The following is an 18,945-nucleotide window of genomic DNA, read 5'->3' as shown; positions in this document are numbered from 1 at the left end:
TTTCGACAGCAAGTGTAATTAAACTCCTGGTTGTTTTCTGTAGTCTGATTCATGTGGCATTTCATAAAAAGTAAGAATGTGCTCTCAAACAGCTTTTCAAATTGCCCATATGTGTTCCTGTGCTACTTCTTGGCATTACTGATAGAGGCTGGGAACTTTTTAATAGAACCATTAATTGTTAAATGCCACAAGAGCTCATTAGTGTTCTCGTTAAATACAGATGCATGATTCCTAATATGAACACATTAATGTATTCACACCCAGTTCATTTTTTAAAGATAACATTTCAATTTAAGTATGGCCAATAGTTCTCAGAGCCTAGCCATTCTGTAGAGCAGTGCTCCCCAACCTTTTGAAATGGGGGGGGGACCCCATTTGGTGCATGACAATGAAAAGCATTTAACATATACTTTATTTTAACTGCAATACAACTGCAAGTGCCAGCATGTGGTTATATTTAATTCTGTAGTAAGGAAAAAAAAAAAAGTTTCAGAAAATATGGAAAAATAGAAACTGCATATTATGGAAGCACACAGCTTGTTTATGTAAATGCTGTTACCTACAGTGCTGTGAAAAAGTATTTGCCCCCAGTCTGACTTTCTGCATTTTTGCTCATTTTTCACATTGTATTTGATCAGATTTTTTGTGGGTTGTAGTAGTATATAGAGGGAGTCTGAGAGAAAAAATGACACCAAAGTTTGGTGCTTCTTTCATTTGTTTGGTGTGCAAGGTAATCAAACATGCAATCTTCAGGTGTGAAAAAGTTATTGCCCCCCTAGTTAACTCAACCCAATTAAAGGGACAATTAGGGTCAGCTGTTTGAGTACTTTGGTTAACAACCAGACCTGATTTGGGCCAGCCCTGCCCAATATAAATCTGACTAACTTTGGCCCTTACCATCAGAGTGAAGTTGTCAGCACACAGGTTCTAGAGGCACATCATACCACGAACAAAAGAAATTCCTGAAGACCTCCAGAAAAAAAGTTGTTGATGCCTATCAGTCTGGAAAGGGTTACAAAGCCATTTCTAAGGCTCTGGGGCTCCACCGAACCACAGTCAGAGCCATATTGAGGAGGCTGTGTGGTCCCATGGTTAAAGAAAAGGGCTTGTAACCAGGAGGTCCCTGGTTCAAATCCCACCTCAGCCACTGACTCATTGTGTGACCCTGAGCAAGTCATTTAACCTCCTTGTGCTCCGTCTTTCAGGTGAGACGTAATTGTAAGTGACTCTGCAGCTGATGCATATTTCACACACCCTAGTCTCTGTAAGCCGCCTTGGATAAAGGCGTCTGCTAAATAATAATAATATTGTCCAAACGAAGAAAGTTTGGGACAGTAGTGAATCTTCCCAGGAGTGGCCATCCTGCCAAAATCTCTCCAAGAGCAAGGCGTAAAATCGTCCAGGATGTCACTAAGAACCCTAGAACAACATCCAGGGATCTGCAGGCCTCTCTCGCCTCGGCTAAGGTCAGTGTTCATGACTCCACCATCAGAAAGATGCTGGGCAAAAATGGGATTCATGGCAGAGTAGCAAGGTGGAAACCATTGCTCACTATGAAGACCATGAATGCTCATCTCAAGTTTGCCAAAAAGCACCTGGATGATCCTCAAGAGTTCTGGAACAATGTTCTATGGACAGATGAGTCAAAAGTGGAACATTTTGGCCGACATGGGCCCCGTTATGTCTGGCGAAAACCAAACACTGCATTCCACAGTAAGAACCTCATACCAACGGTCAAGCATGGTGGTGGTAGTGTCATGGTTTGGGGATGCTTTGCTGCATCAGTACCTGGATCCCTTGCCATCACTGAATGAACCATGAATTCTGCTCTGTATCAGAGAATTCTACAGGAGAATGTCAGGCCATCCGTCCGTGAGCTGAAGCTGAAGTGCATCTGGGTCATGCAGCAAGACAATGATCCGAAACACACAAGCAAGTCTACATCAGAATGGTTGAAGAACAAGAAATTTAAAGTTTTGGAATGGCCTAGTCAAAGTCCAGACCTAAACCCCATTGAGATGTTGTGGCAGGATCTGAAACGAGCAGTTCATGCTCACAAACCCACAAATGTCACTGAGTTTAAGCAGTTCTGCATGGAGGAGTGGGCCAAAATTCCTCCACGGCACTGTGAGAGTCTAATCAATAACTACAGGAAGCGTTTGGTTTCAGTTATTGCTGCTAAAGGTGGCGTAACCAGTTATTGAGTCTAAGGGGCGATTACTTTTTCACATGGGGGCATTGGGTATTGCATAACTTTCTTTAATAAATAAATGAAATATGTATCGAATTTTTGTGTTATTTGTTCACTCAGGATCCCTTTTATATAATATTAGGTTTTGGTTGAAGATCTGATAACATTCAGTGTCAAAAATATGCAAAAATGCAGAAAATCAGACGGGGCAAATACTTTTTCACGGCACTGTATATAGGTTTGTTTTAATGATCTAAGCAGTGGCAGATATTAATACAGCTGCCTTTTATTCTTTTTTTCTAAAGGATGATTTATTTTCACACTCTCTTAACATTACTACATACTGTACAAATATATCACGTCACTACAGTGTGCCCTTCTTATCCCACAGCACATTTTGGAACTCTCCCTCTGTCCACTACGGGTCATGTGAGTATGTGATTCTCCCATGATTACAACCAGAATGTTGATTTGAAAGAATACTCAACGGCACTCCATTTGCTCCGTTTCAGCTCTTCTTAACTTATTGCAAATCTGCAATATGCTTGTAGGTTGCCTACAATACATTGCACAAATATATAGCATTATAAATTTTAGATCTGATTGAAGCATGTTCACCTGTTACAAATGTACGATATCCACTAATAGCAATGGAGTTGTTTCTACATGCATAGGTGTTATACAATAGTGTTGGTCCCAATAAACATTTTTAATACTTTAAAACATATATTTACTATAGTTATTTAGCTGTCATAAAGAGTCAAAAGTAGTCTTGGATTCATTGTCCGAAACGTGTTTCAAAGTTTCCTTGCAACCTGGTAGTGACGCACGCACATCAGAAGAGCTGTGTATAAAAAGGGAATGGTTGGATGTCTAAAATACAGTACCTGAACGAAGCTACAATTGAAGGACATGCATACAGATTTAATGAATGCAGGCTAATTATTTCTAAAGACGTGCCCTGACGTCGTAGAAGGAACGGTAACCCTCCCAGTTCTTTAAAAGAGCATCACTCAACACTGCCCCTAAACTCGAAACAGAAACTGATCACCTTGGGGCCAGGAATTAAATACACAACGTTTATAATATTAAGGTAAGTGGCAACCATACTGTATTGTATATCTTTCTTCTTGTAAAAATGTTTGTTGCATTATTTTGGAAACAGTAACTTTTCAATGCAGTTATATTATTTATTTATTTATTTATTTATTTATTTATTTATTCATTCATTCACACACATTTTTGGAACTGTAGCAGTTTTGTTTTTGCAATATTTTGATGACTGATTAATAATTTATTATCCTCTCGAAATGTAAAAATAAACGTTAATTTATTTACAACTTTATTTCAAAGGCATTTACAGTGCTTGTGTGTTTGTAAGTTAGCTCGTTAGGTAGTTACTGTTAGTTCTGAAGTTATCTTATCAGTGATCAGTATACCCCAAAATGCTTGTTAGTATATATCTGGTAAGGCTAGAGTGTGATTTTAAATGTTTTTGTTAGGAGTGATTTCTGAGATGTTCTTGTAAGATAATTGGGTCTGAATAGTGCTTCAGGAGTATGACATACAGTGAACTACAGAATCACAGGGAAGGAAACTAAAGTATGACACACTATGTCCCTACTTCAAACTTAAAAATCATAAAGAAAAAACATGTTGCCCTTTTTAATAGCACTAGATTAAGATTGTGACTTGTGTGCTTTGAGGTTTCTGTTTCTCAAAATAGAACCAATCAGGCCAGGTGTGGGTACAACTTTTAATTCAAAACGTTTAAAAAAAAAATACATACACAACTAGTGGAATCTATTTGCATGTGAATCCAATCATAACTTCACTGAACGTTTTTCATGAACTCAGTCTTGTTCTGAAGTATCAGTGCTAGTATGCTTTCCTGTGTCTTTACACAGTGATTAATAAATGAACGGTTTGCTGTCTTAAAAACGTATATGGATGCTGGCAGGCTTTGTAGAAAACTAAATTACAAGACAGGCACCCACTCTAAAATTAAAGGGAGTAATTGATTCAAATTACAGTTCTGTGCTCAATATTTAAACATTGCATACATTTGTTTGAATACACATTGCCGTTACATATATTGCTCTCTAATTGCTTTGCTCATTGTCGCCACTGCTGACTCCACGTGTTTAAGTGCAGAGGGGCTTTAGAAATATCTGAAGCCGTAATGATAGTTCAGGACCTGGATTTAAAGAAAAGCACATGCAAATTGAAACACTCCATTGTCCAGCAATCTGTACATTTGTATGACTGTTGAATGGACGTGTTGGAGCATATAGAGCATTGATTGACATTTAATCCTTCAGGTGAGACAATGGCATTTTGATTTGGTGACGTTCTCTGTCATACAGAGATGAGTTACTGGTATTTGAAGTCTTGAAGCCCAGTGATTACATTACTGCTCACAGCCACTCCGTTATAGTGACTTTTTTCAATGGCAACAGCATCATCGTATTTGTATGGAATTATTGAATGCAATACAAATTAAATCAATTACATTATTAGTGATCTATTTTCAAAAGATCTGTTTTTGAAAGAGCTAAGTCTGAAAATATAATTCTAGACTCTAGGAAAAAATGACGTGTTCAGGCATGTGATCTTTGTATACAGTTAAAGAGTAATCTTTAAATACCATTTGAATTTATTTTTACTGTTACAATTTTTCTCAAAGCTGCCTTTACCTTGCTTTGAGCTTGCATTGAGCTTTGTCTGGAGAATCCTAACTGACTGAACAGCCTTTCTCATTCCATTCAAAGCATATGACAGTCTGACTGTGAAGGAAAAGGCTTTTGTTATGATAAAAACTGGACCCATAACCACTCAGACCGATTGCAAACACCATGGAATAGTAAATGAAATGTAAGAAATACATTATTATGACAAGCTACTTACTCTTTAGAGTTAGAAATTGGAAATAGGATAAGCTACAGTATAACTAGCTGAAACTCACACACACACACACACACACACACACACACACACACACACATACTGTATGTATATATACATTCCTGGGTTTACTTCCAATACAAGTGAATGAGTGAAGCAGCTTGAATAAGCAGCCACCTGTATCCACAGATGTCATTCCCATCATGAAACACAAGTTTCATTATAGTAGCCTGAGTTATTGTCATCAAGCACTTAATTATGGAATGAACGTCATTTAAATAATAAAATTTTAACACACACAAAGTGTGTCAGCAATGAAATCTTTGTCATGTTTAAAATCATCATGTCATTTGTTCCACCAGGTTTCTTAGTAACCAAATGGACCCCATCAGTAGAGCTCGAATAGGCCGGACCCTCAGACTCACATATACCCTCCTGATAATCGGGATACTGTGTGTCGGCCCACATATGTGCCAGATCGACCCCCTGGCTCTGGGGAAAGCAGACCCACAGTGCTGGGAGTCCTCATCAGCACTCCTTTTAGAGATGAGAAAGCCACGCATCTCTGACACTGTCTCGGGCTTTTGGGACTTTATGATCTACCTGAGGTCATCCGACAACATGAAGCACGGGGCTCTGTTTTGGGACTTGGCCCAGCTCTTCTGGGATATCTACGTGGACTGTGTGCTATCCAGAACACATGGCCTGGGACGCAGACAACTCTCTGAAAGGAAACAGGAAATAATGACTCTGCATTCCTTTATCACAGACAGTAAGTAGCCATGCTATATTGAATTAGTGGGGATGGTATATGTGAAGTAGAATAGATATGTGGGATACATAGTAATGCTGTTATGAACCTTTGAAACATTTGTCATAGAATTTCAAAAGTCTTAGTATTTTAGTATTACTATGAACATAATTCACAGAAGGGTCTTTCCACTTAATGTATACAGTGCTGGTGATATATTTCTACCATATACACAAATTATTTTCAACACTCAAACAGATAACGAGGTGGTAGAGTGAATTATAACACCTTACTCTAATTGACTTTTAAAATGTGTTTACCATGTCTCTTTCTTAGCGAATGGCAATGCAGTAGACACAAGATTTATAGGATCGTTTCATTTGTTTTGTGGTGTGAAGAAGTCTGTGCCCATATGGTTCCTTCAGCTGATTTAATAAGGTGCTGGAGGTACAGAACAAGATTAATTTATTTATTTTTAACCTAAACAGAATAGCATATTGGGGTATATTCATTTGATCTTTTATATGTTGGAAATTGTAGTTCCATACAGAAATAGATGACTGATTTGCACTGTGAGGTATTGTCATAAAGTTGTCCGTTTTGAATGGTTTTAGTATTGGCGGAATTAAGATCTAACACTGAATCTGATCAATTATATACACACCACATGTCCTCAATGAGGATCTTAATTTATAACCGGGAGTGCACTTACTACATACTTGTGCAGTAAACCTCCAAGAGCAGACTGACGAAAACTGTGGCAGATGGAGTTCTAATTGAGTCGATCCACTATCCCATTGGCAAATGAAAACAAAGCATGCGATAATCAGAACCTGACCTTTGTCTTATTTTTGTTTTCCAGAGTCATATATCCGAGGACAAAGAAGCGATTTCCCTAAAAACGAATATACTGAAGACTTGATAGGAATCCATGTACCCAGAAGTGTACCTGGGGTACTGGGAAGGATAACCAAATCCCTAGGCTTAAAGAGGAGCTCCAGAATGTAGCCGTTGGTATTGTTTGTCGTGCATTGGCTTTTTGTACTTTTTAACTATTTATTAAAACTTGCAGAACTTACCTGCACAGTTTCAGCAGTTATGAACTCCACCTAGTTATTCTCATGTCTGTCAATGTGTTTTTTTCTTACTCAGTTTTTTATCAGGTAGCACTATCCCCCAAAAAAGGTATCTAAATTGTGTAGCATGGAAATTTGCAGGTACATTGTTAACTGTTGACTACACTGACATACCTGTCAACATTGGGGTGGAGGCTGCAGGTGCGTGGCTAAGTATGTGAACTTGCCTCGCGCACTGAATGCATGCCTGCTACAGGACTCCCCTGGGTCCTAAACCCTGCTCAGTACAGATGGGGATTGCAGTAATCACACACCGGCCATGAATGTTGTAGACATTAAAGATTTGCTGACATAAGGGGGTTTAACAGTAGAATACGGGATAAACTCTGTCCTGGGAGATGTCCAGGAGAAGGGTAAAAATACGGGAGACTACTGGTGAATACAGGAGAATTGACAGGTCTGCACTGACAGTCTTTGAGATATGGATTTGAACAGTGGCCTAAAATGTCAAGTAATTGGTAGCCTGGTTAAATGTTAACTAGAATCTGAGTGAGGTTATCCGGCAACAAACTCCCCATCCTCAGTTGTTCCACTTTCCTAGAAAAAGGAGAACATTTTGGGGTACCATTCTACTTGTGAGATACCTTGCTTGTTGAAGAGGAGATGATTATCTATTCAGGGTTACCAAGATATTTAGTAAAGGGGTCTGAGTGAGGAAAATTGAGAAATAAAATCCCCACCCCCAGTAGTTCTTTAAATCATTTGTTGTTTCCATAATTTGTTTCGGTAATCTATGTACATAAAATATATTTTTAATTGTGTTCAATTTTAATGAAATATACATGCAGAAGCTTCTGGCATAAACAACTGAGGGTCTGTCTGAAAGCAAATGTTGAGCATCTTTATACAAAGGTAGTATATTTAAGCTTATGGACAACTTTATAGCCTTTTCCACATGACCTGTTGGACTGCTTCACCTAAAATGAGGGTGTGGAAGACCACCATGATGTAAAAAACTGTGGGAGAGTGTGTTTCTAATAAAGTAACAGAACCATGGTATACTACTATGTGCCTAATATGAGCATAAGACTATTATAAGTAAATTTACCATACCAGCACCACTTGCTGTTTCCCCAATACAAGAGCAGTGAAAATTAAAAAAAAAAAAGTCAGGTAAATAATGAAGGTTGAGAAAAATGATGGGTTTCCAATTTATTGAACCATATTCAAATTATTGGCAATGCAATCCCTTTATGTCTGACTGTTATGAAAGTGACGCTATTCCCCATCAGTCAGTATGGAGTTGTAAGAGCGACTTTGTTGACAAGATGAGACAGGGAATCTCCCACATATCCTGCTGCTTCTATCAGCTCTTGCTTCACATTAGAATATGGACCTAAAAAAAAAAATCAAACAATAATCAACGCTTTCAGCACCGTGCAAATAGACAAGCCTACTATAACTAATTACATTGTTTCAGTGTTTTACATCATTCTTAATGGGCTTAAGTGTTAAGAGAAGTTTTTTTTTTTTTCCTAGACTGCATCAGCAGTCTGTAGTTTTGAAAATACGTAGTGTTGAAAGCATTTGGAAATAATAACTTTTATAAATGAATCTACTACTTAGGGGTATACATTTCTCAAAGTGGGGGTGGATACATTGTTACTTTTATTGATCAAGCACTACGTTTGCCTAACAATAGAACATCATTTGCAAAAGTCCCTGGATTTGAATGAATGCAAGATAGATTCTACAATGAGCACAGTTAAATACAGAAAAGGTGATCTTTCAACAACTGTTGCATTAAAACATATTAAGTAAATGCTCCCAACCTTTGTTGACCATATTTGGTCTAATCTGTTTTATTTGTTTTTTTTTTCCCGTCAAATCAGTCCCACTGTGGTTTGAGCACTAGGTTAAGGGGTATATGTGAGGTAAAACTAGCATGAGACAGTCCTGTGACTGGCCATGTCACCCACAACTCTTCATAGACCTGCAACTTTACTGAGAAAAACCCAATACCTGGCTGCACCTTTACAGATAGTGCGCTTTTCAGTCTCTGCACCAACTGAAACAACTCCTCTTCCTCATCCTGAATCCCATCTCCACAAGGCTTCTCTGCATTAGGCACTGAAAGCGTGCTCTCTACCTGTGCATTCTTGAGGACCTCTGCATCAGGTACTGGCTTTGTTACCCCAACATCCCTAGTTTCAGCTGGGGCCTTATCCCCAGAGCAGGTTTTAGATAGTATTTCCTGATGTTTATCTGATATTCTGGCTTCAGTCTCTGCGTACCTGGCAAAAAAATTAGAACCTGCTGTCTCATGTTTATTGGGGTAAGATAATGATGAGGGTGCCTTCACTGGCTTTCTGCTGTCCGCTGTCAATGCAGATGGCTGCCGTTCTTTATTTTTCAAGTCTCTGACAGAGCATGTTTGACCAAGTCGCTGTGTTTTAACAGCTGTATGTTCATTCATGATCCTTGAGTTAAATTTAGGAGATTGTGAAACATTTGGCAAAATGCTTTTAGTACGGTTAAGATTTACCTAAAAAGAAAGAAAATTAATAGTCTTTTACTAAAACAACAATAATAAGTAAAATGTTGTAAAACAGTAGCCTTATACAAACAATTAGTCCAGAGAAGGTCATGGTAATAACTAGTTTCTACTCCGATAACAATATTGTAATATTGTACCCATACTGCCCCCCTCTACACATGAGTAAACCTATTTGTCACTTGGGGTGCAGTATCTTTGTTAGAGCATGTGTACCTGTACTAGCTGTCGAACATTAACAAGTTCATCTTGTAAGTTCTTGTTGTGCTCTGTTAGGACTTCAATCTTTGCTTCAAGTTTGTCACACTTGTCTTCTTGTGAGTTGAGCTCGGATTGAACTTTAACTTTCCACAGCTGTAGCTGCTCTTCCAGATACCTTAAAGCAAAAACAGTACTTGAATATAAAATATGCTGTTCTTACAATGTGACGGTTGCTCCGGGAACCCACCATCTTGAATCGGGTGTGATCTTGTATGTGTGGTTGAGTTCACAACTTCGTTATCTGAATGAGTAGTGACATGAATGAAGTGGTAGTGTGCCTGCCCTAAGGGGATGAGTTGATGCATGTACCTGTATGGTTCAGCTCACAATTAGCCAAATGACAATAAATTATTAACCCCTCCCCCCCAAACACACCGTTTGCCCCTCGCTAAGTCCTTGACAGATGCTCTTGAGTGGTGTAATTCTTTTTCTGAAGGAGTCATCGTGACTTTCTTTGGGATAATTCTGGGTACCTGAAGACAAAGAGGAAATGAAAAGTCCTATGAGAAACACATTAAGGAATCGAAAACTCCCACATGATGCAACTGTACTAATGATAGGTCCCCTTTCACAATTACTCCTTTTATTTTATTTTTTTTTATTTATTTTTTTTTTTTTATTTTATTTTTTTTCTTAAAAATGTAGTCGTCGCCAATTATTTTTACCCCGGTTTTCACCCCAATTTAGCATGCCCAATTATCATCTGTATCCCCGGCTCACCGCTCGCAACCCCCCCACCGACTCAGGAAACGGAGGCTGAAACACGCGTCCTCCGAAACGTGCTCCTTCCAAGCCGTCATTTTTCGCACTGCAGATCCACAGCAATGCTACCAGACCTATAGTGCCGGAGGACAACACAGATCTGGCGGCTCCGCTGCAGAGCCACAGGCGCCCTATCGGCCACAGGGGTCACTGATGCGCGGTGAGCCGTGGATTCCCCTGCCGACCTAAGCCCTCCCTACCCGGGCAGCGCTCAGCCAATTGTGCGCCGCCCCCTAGGAACTCTCGGTCACGGTCAGCTGTGACATAGCCTGGATTCGAACCAGCGATCTCCAGGCTATAGGGCACATCCTGCGAGGTGCGCCTTTACTGGATGCGCCACTCGGGAGCCCACAATTACTCCTTTTAATTTCTACTTTAACATTTGGTCACCAGAATGACAGTGGAATAATAAATTAATAATAATATTTTAGCGATACCCTTAATGCAAGCCATTTATCAGATAGTTACAGGTTACAGGTCAGATAGTTATTTGATTAGCTGGTTTGTATTGGATAATATATTTTAATTGATTGAGATAATTGATTTATATTATCCTGTCTTCAATTCCTCCACAAAATGGTCAATTACATTACTGAAAAGCAGGAACTAAATATAAGATACATGTATAATGGGCCATATTCATAAAGCATTAGTACATACTAAGTGAACACATAAGCGTGCAATGCGCTCAGCTGATTCTTTTCACTTTGTATTGATGATTTTTTTAGTATCCACTTAAGGACATAAGGATAGAGACATTTGCAAATCAGACACGGGACTATTTATGCAAGATTTGGATGTGATTTTGCCTTAATAATTCCTTGCAGTAATAATAATATATATATATAAGAGGAAATGAAAAGTCCTATGAGAAACACATTAAGGAATCAAAAACTCCCACATGATGCAACTGTACTAATGATAGGTCCCCTTTCACAATTACTCCTTTTAATTTCTACTTTAACATTTGGTTACCAGAATGACAGTGTTAAAGTAGAATATATAAAGTAAATAATTGTATAATTGTATAAAGAATTACACCACTCAAGAGCATGTGTCAAGGACTTAGCGAGGGGCAAACGGTGTGTTTGGGGGGGAGGCGGTTAATTTATTGTCATTTGGCTAATTGTGAACTGAACCATACAGGTACATGCATCAACTCATTCCCTTAGGGCAGGCACACTACCACTTCATTCATGTCACTACTCATTCAGATAATGAAGTTTATATATCTTGAATCGGGTGTGATCTTGTATATGTGTGGTTGATAATGTAATACAAATTATTATTAATTGCTAATTGTGAGCTGAACCATACAGGTACATGCATCAACTCATCCCCTTAGGGCAGGCACGCTACCACGTTTTGATTCCTTAATGTGTTTCTCATAGGACTTTTCATTTCCTCTTATATATATATATATATATATATATATATATATATATATATATATATATATATATATATATATATATATTACTGCAAGGAATTATTAAGGCAAAATATATAAATGTTTATATATATATATATAAACATTTAAAAAGCCCCACGTTGTCACCAACTGACCTGTTTCTGCCTTGGAGTCTTTAGCTGATATCTGGGTAATGCTTCATCTGTCTGCATGGCCTTAGATGCTTTCCTAGTGATCTCCTCTGGCTGGATCTCAACTCCTGCATCACAGTGTGAGATACATGTAGGCCTGTGACTGAGCGCTTGATGGGACAGATCGGTGCTGCTGAAACAAGATGAAAATAAAGACCAACAGATTTCACAGCTAATATCCTTGGTTGATCAGATTTTTACTTTTACCACTGATGATGCTCCGGTTGCGGTTCATGCAAAGTTGCAAACATAATACTTTTCCTGCATAAGGATGATGGGACTCACAGTCTCTGGTCCTCAGCAGGGAGCGCTCCACTCTGCACTATAAGCAAAGTCCCTCTTCTCTGAGCCTCTTTCTGCTTACACCGCCTTGTCAGCAAGTTGTTCCGTACAGTTCGAGTGAAAACTTTCAGATTCTCCCTCAGAGAGGGCTACAATAAAGACAAGAGAAAACAACAAAGTGTCACCAACAGAAAAGGATAAGACTTCCATAGATTCCCATCTGCTCTCTGAGTAAATAGTTATCGAATTCACGTCAAAAGTGCTTAATAGAATTACAGCTTAATTGAATCAGCAGCATACTGTAAAGAAAAATTCCATTACCTAGACCGCTTTATTGAATCAACCGATTTGTGTGGTCAAAATATAGCTATACAAAACATGTAGAGAAATGGAGAGATGGTACACTGTACAGACTGTACACTGTAAATAAGTTTCAAATGGTAAGGGTGTTACTTTTTATTATGCTAATGCTTCTTACCTAAACAGGACCTGGTATCCAGTCATTAGCTCATGGGGTTGGTTTGTATGTAAACACATGATTAGTTGCTGTAACACTATAGCTGTGGTTTCTCATTCTGTGACCAGGCAACCATGATCAGCAGGGCAAAAGGTACTTTGTGCAATAAAATTCATGCTGCTTGTATACACTTGTTGAATGCTCAGACTAAATTATATTCTGTGCCTTACTAAGCAATGAGTGCAAGGGGAAAAACAAACTCTTGTTTGAAAGGAATAAAACCATTTGTATGGTGCAAAACTAGCAAGTAAAAGCTTAGTAGTCTACCATAATTAGTTTCTGTAATACAATGACCTTTGTATTACATTACACCATATACCGTTTCTTTGTTAACTTTGTTTCCTTGCTAACTAAAAAACAATAAAGTGTAAACACATTTGTTTTTCTTCTTCAAGCTGATATGACTTTGTTTGTTACCTGTGAACAGTGCTCCATCACAGGGTGTGAGTTCTTATGATTTTTTGCAGTCCTACTGGTTAAAAAGCACCGCTGGCAAATGTGAAAGTTCAGGCACTTCAGACATCGATATCTAAGAAATCCGGGGAAATACTGTTAAAAACAATTATAACAGTGGAAAAGGCAATTGCATTCTGGGAAATACTATACACCCCTTTGTTTACATAATGCCTTTAATGATTTTCAAGAAACATATTTAAACTATTAAAACATTTAAAAAATGTACAAAAATGTACATTTAAAAATGTGCTAAATTAATGCTCTTTAATTTTTGGCCATATTTACTAAATTGTACTTGTTAGTTATTTTCTTGAAAGTCTGTTTTGATCAATTAAGTGAAGTTTGTTAATTATAACTATCCAGCTATACTTCACTCATCAACAGTGTTTAGAGTTTGTAAAAGAAAAGCAAGCAGAGCCACCTTGTGGGGTAACACATTAAATGGCGTAGGAATTTGTATTTGTTCACAGAAAGTCCCCTTTTGTGACCCGCTCCAAACCAGCCCCCCTCTCCCTTTGTCTACTGACTTCCTCCCTCTGTTCTGTTTGGAAAAGCTCCCAATTAAGACAATTTTGCTCAGTCCTTTTTGTGGTTGGTATTTCATAAATTAATTAACATGGTGACATGTTTTAGGTGAAATGTACCTGAGACCGGTGATGGGGAAAGCTTTGCAGATGTCACACCTTGATTGATGGGTGACAGCTTCAGTGGCTGATACTCTGTACAGGGTGGAGAGCCACAGAAGAAACTGGGGCTCCGAATTCAACCAGGCAGTAAACTTCTCTTGAGGAATCCCTCCACTGAGCACCTAAAATGTAATGTAATCGACAGTGATAAAATAAATTGTACATTCAGAGTCAGACAATATACTTTTATAGACATAGAAACTTACATTATAAAGGAGCCCTAAAGTGCTATCAGTATACTTACTTGAATAAGAACATATTATTAAACAAATAACACATTTAATTTGCATTATTTTAGCCATCTATATAAAGGTACAGCCACAATACAAGTTTATGTAACATTTGCTTCCTTCTACTTTTCTTATCCATACGAAATTTACAATGCCCTACCTAGCTGTGCTTTACTATGCTGTTCTAATAGTATACTGTAGTAAACTTCTAGGTAGCTATGTGGAAATAAAAGGGGAAAAAAAGTCTTCACATGAAGACATGTTGGTTTACCTACCCCATGAAAGCAGCTGCGTACTGCACTCTCCACCTGCCCAAAAACATGACCCTCACAAACTACCCCAGGCACCTACATGACAAGTCAGATTTGATGTTAGTTTGCAATAATACAAAGCTGCATTGTTCACAGCACTAACTATTCCAAAGTCTCTATCTTGTGCGCACAGTTCAATATATCTCACTTGCTTCAGGTCTTGCAGCAGAACCCTTAGGCCACTCCTAGTCACCTGCCTGCTGGTGGCGTAATGACTGGCACTACACTGGACAGCCAGCTGAAAGAGATCTGCCATCAAAACACAGAAATATATTGTTCATTTAATTCAGGGGTGTCCAACTTCCTAAGGAGACCTATGCATCATTGTGTTCCAACCAGACCCCCAAATTAATTTTTAAACTTCACATTGTATTCAGAATAAGTACTGTACAAGAGTAAGCAAAATAGAGGGGCGACACATGGTCAAGGTTTAAGGGCCCCCATGGACAGCGATGTTAAAAAAAACAGAGATATTTTAAGGCATTTGCTACATTACATTTGGTTATAAATGGGTCAATCACCTACCAGTATACTTTGCAGAAGGTTTGTCAGCTGAAAAGGCAATCAAAGCAGCTGCAACTGATCTCAGTTGAATAAAACCTGTCTGGTCCCTTGAAAAAAAAGCAAAAAAAAAAAAAAACAGCAAGCAAACTCAGAACTGCCATAACATGTACGGTATTGTCATTGCAACGATTTAGTACACAAAATGACAACAGTTATTGCAAATTATGAGAGATATTACAAATTGTTACAGTACCATGTTACAACAGTGAAATCTGACAGGGGTCTTATTACAGATTAGACTAGGTATTAAAACAGGTGACATTACAACAGGTTCAGTAGTATTGCTTTATTGTGGGGGCTTCTGTCAGGCTGCTAACTAACCTACAAACCTGCCTTTTGCGGTGATGTGTTTCGGGCCCAGGTCTTAACCTTGCATTGCTTCATGTAGTTTTACAGTGTTTACCTGTCAAACATGGTGGCTACCAGGCTCACGGTGTGCTCTGTGGCTCCCTCTGCCACCTGACCAGGTTTCTCCTGGCTGGCATGCTGGAACAGTAACTGCAGGCTTTGAGACAAGTCCTGGACTGAGACCGCTCCATCATCGCATAGCTTTGTCCTTAGATCTTGCAGCATAGGACCAATCAGTGGCAAATCTATAAAATGTACTAAACATATAACAAATAAATAAAATGTGTATCAGACTTGCACAGTATTTATGCCAATACTTTCAATATCTATAACTTCAAACACTGAATCATAAATTTCAATGTTGTTCAGTTGTTTGTTGCTCAGTTTTGTAACATTAAAATTGAATTATAAAATTGAATTTTCTAGGGGCTCCCGAGTGGTGCATCCAGTAAAAGCACTCGCTAGAGTGCAGGATGTGCTCTATAGCCTGGACGTCGTGAGTTCGAGTCCAGGCTATTCCACAGCCGACCGTGGACGGGAGCTTCCAGGGGGCGGCGCTCAATTGGCCCAGCGTCGCCCGGGGGGAGGGAGGGTTAGGTCGGCCAGGGTGTCCTCGGCTCACCGTGCACCAGCGACCCCTGTAGTCTGGCCAGGCGCCTGCGGGCTTGCCTGTAAGCTGCCCAGAGCTGCGTTGTCCTCCGACGCTGTAGCTCTGAGGCGGCTGCACGGTGAGTTCGCAGTGTGTAAAGAAGCGGGCGGCTGACGGCACACGCTTCGGAGGACAGCGTGTGTTCATCTTCGCCCCTCCCGAGTCAGCGCAGGGGTGGTAGCGGTGAACTGAGCATAATAAAATAATTGGGCATTTCAAATTGGGGGAGAAAATAATTAAAAAAAACTAATTGGCAACGACTAAATTTATAAAAAAAAAAAAAAATTGAATTTTCTCCATTCAGAAAATAGGAGTGACTATGTAATGGAGTAATACATGATGGCAGCCCATTACTTGAATTAGTTTCTGATAACTTTTACTTTAATATTTTAAATACTTTGTTTTTAAGGTGGATACCTTTCAGATAGAATGTCTTGAACTGGTAATATGTAATTTAAAGGTATTCACGTAACTCTTATAAAATGTCAAACTGCAGATCTTTTAAATAATTTATAACTGTAATGTTTTATTGGATGCAATTGAAACATTTGAAACATGCTGATGCCCTGGCAGTGCAGGCCTACTTACACTGGCACAGTTTCTGCAGTGAACGCAGTTTGAAAGCTGTTCGGTAAACAGCATGCTGGACCTCATTGAGACCTTCTGTTAGGACAAGAAGAACACACGCGCAAAGCAAAATAATAAAACAGCTTTTTAAGAGAAGAAAAACTAAAGCAACACAAGATTTAAATAATAGGATAATTACATTGGAACAATAAACATAAGACAAAACACTGTACTATCCTGACAGTATAATCACAAATGTATAAGGCATTGTCTGGACCCAGATGGGGGTTTATTGTATGCATATTTTATTAAGGGTGAGCTCATCTTCCAGCACAACAACCTGATTTTGTATTTTATTCACTACCCATTTCTTTGACCTAAACTATTCAACACTGAAGAACATTACATTTCAATTCAAGGTGATCTCAAAAGCAATTGCACAATATTGCTTAAGTGAATTGGTGTTGTCCAAATTCTGACAGACCAGTGCATGTACAGTATTTAAAAGGGATGCCTACCTATTGTATCAGGATCCATGGGACAGTTACCAGTGTGAATTGTAAAGCATTTATCTAAAAAAATAAAATACAATAAACATATTTAATATTTAAAGTGCAAAAGTTAGCAAAAACACATGATTTAATGTTTCTAAAATACTCCTACTGCAGAACTAAATGTACACAGTGTATTCCAGGTGTTATAGCTATAGAAAGCTAAGGCAGCAGAAAACCTAGGAAAACCTGTTTAACAATAGCACTTCAATACAGTCCAAATTGAGGGTTTAGTAACCACTTGAGATACTGGATACAACAGTTATTGACTTACAGGTATCCCTTACTTCTTCTGGAAACAGGCCAAGCTTTAACAGTAGAAGCAGCGATAGTGGTACAAGACCTGAGTGAACTTGTTTACACATTTGAAGAATTCCAGGGTTTTATACTCCCAGACCCTGAATATAAAAAGGAACACAACTGCATTTCTCCAGCCCTCCTGTCTTCCTTTTCAATGATGATTTGCCAGCATTGTGGAATCATTTTATGCAAACTGTTATGCTTTGAAGCTCAACACCCAAGTATATGGGCAGCAGTGTGGAGTAGTGGTTCGGGCTCTGGACTCTTGACCAGAGGGTTGTGGGTTCAATCCCATATAGGGGACACTGCTGCTGTACCCTTGATCAAGGTATGTTACCTAGATTGCTCCAGTAAAAAAAAAAACTGTATAAATGGGTATTATATGTAAAAATAATGTGATATCTGTATAATGTGATATCTTGTAACAATTGTAAGTCGCCCTGGATAAGGGCATCTGCTAAGAAATAAATAATAATGTCATCAATGTTTTAAAAAGCATTTAGAAAAATCATGAAATAATGCAAGACCCGAAACAGATGCATTTAATATATGAATCCAATCCAAACTTGCTCCAAGAGGTTAACAATAATGTTCCTCATGTTTGGTTAACATAGCTTCTCCACATTACTGTACAATGTCTCCCTATTATTAAACTAATTGTATAAATGTTTCTATTTTAATTAGTGTCAGAGAAGCAGTCAAAATATCAGAAACAACTAAAGTATTTTACTTCCCAAATGACTATGTACACATATTGCATTACCATTGACTACGCACACTATATAATATACATTGTCATTATTGACCTTGCAAAAAACACAAACAAAAAAATCTAACGCTGCTTACCTTTCTTTATTCATCACTGAGCTTGTGTACTCACCAGCAAATTTGTTTTTCACTGGAAGCCATTGCTAGGACACTGCCTGCAGCAGAACTGTAGCGTAGTAAGGTTGCATTGCTGCTGTGTCTCACATTACTACTCCACTGAATAAATAATACATGCTCACATTAGTGTATGTTAAAGACATACATGCCAAAAGAAGCTGTTGCTACATACAAAGTAAAATAAGGCAATGGCTGAATATATTAATTTAATCATTTGCTGTGTAGCAGGTTGAACAAGAATGGATGCCTGTTGCTATGGTAACAAGATGATGCTCTGTTAAGACAGAAATAGAGCTGCTTTTCATTTTTGTAAAACAATTCACTATTTGTGTTCTTGGAGCTGATTTTTTTTTTAAAATGTATTTGTCTTGTACATTATTTTCCAAGTTTTGTGTTTTTTGTATCCAAATATACTGTAAGTGATGAATGTTGATTTTGAAATAAGGTTAGGGTTAAGAAGGCAGTATAAATAAGAGAGGAATCTTTATTTTTTTACTT

General features: G+C 38.4%; 2 protein-coding genes across 5 annotated transcripts; one reads left to right on the top strand and one right to left on the bottom strand.

Annotated features, from left to right (window-relative positions):
- The first annotated feature begins 2,472 nt into the window (after positions 1-2,472).
- LOC117406957 (protein FAM237A-like) lies at positions 2,473-7,788 on the top strand. Its single transcript, XM_034011439.3, has 3 exons — positions 2,473-3,284; positions 5,458-5,867; positions 6,709-7,788. Exons 2-3 carry the CDS (start codon positions 5,474-5,476, stop codon positions 6,852-6,854), a joined length of 540 nt encoding a protein of 179 aa, XP_033867330.1. The 5' UTR covers positions 2,473-3,284; positions 5,458-5,473; the 3' UTR covers positions 6,855-7,788.
- Positions 7,789-8,126: 338 nt separating this feature from the next.
- dytn (dystrotelin) lies at positions 8,127-18,669 on the bottom strand. 4 transcript variants are annotated; one of them, XM_034001340.3, is made up of 15 exons: positions 18,409-18,669; positions 17,230-17,283; positions 16,733-16,807; positions 15,551-15,752; positions 15,109-15,194; positions 14,732-14,832; positions 14,548-14,619; positions 14,001-14,164; positions 13,318-13,429; positions 12,387-12,532; positions 12,066-12,234; positions 10,113-10,210; positions 9,693-9,852; positions 8,945-9,467; positions 8,127-8,318 (listed from the first exon to the last, which is right to left on the bottom strand). In XM_034001340.3, the coding sequence occupies exons 2-15, from the start codon at positions 17,246-17,248 to the stop codon at positions 8,215-8,217; spliced, it is 2,031 nt and encodes a 676-aa protein (XP_033857231.3). In that variant the 5' UTR covers positions 17,249-17,283; positions 18,409-18,669; the 3' UTR covers positions 8,127-8,214. The 4 variants fall into 4 exon arrangements, with proteins under 4 accessions (XP_033857231.3, XP_058888143.1, XP_033857249.3 ...); XM_059032160.1 differs by lacking the exon at positions 8,127-8,318 and having other exon boundaries at positions 8,325-9,467; XM_034001358.3 differs by lacking the exon at positions 8,127-8,318 and having other exon boundaries at positions 8,325-9,467; positions 12,066-12,231.
- Positions 18,670-18,945: the final 276 nt, after the last annotated feature.

The sequence above is a fragment of the Acipenser ruthenus genome, chromosome 10 (genome assembly GCF_902713425.1).
Source record: "Acipenser ruthenus chromosome 10, fAciRut3.2 maternal haplotype, whole genome shotgun sequence".
Lineage (NCBI taxonomy): Eukaryota > Metazoa > Chordata > Actinopteri > Acipenseriformes > Acipenseridae > Acipenser > Acipenser ruthenus.
This window is presented reverse-complemented; position numbering and strand designations above follow the sequence as displayed.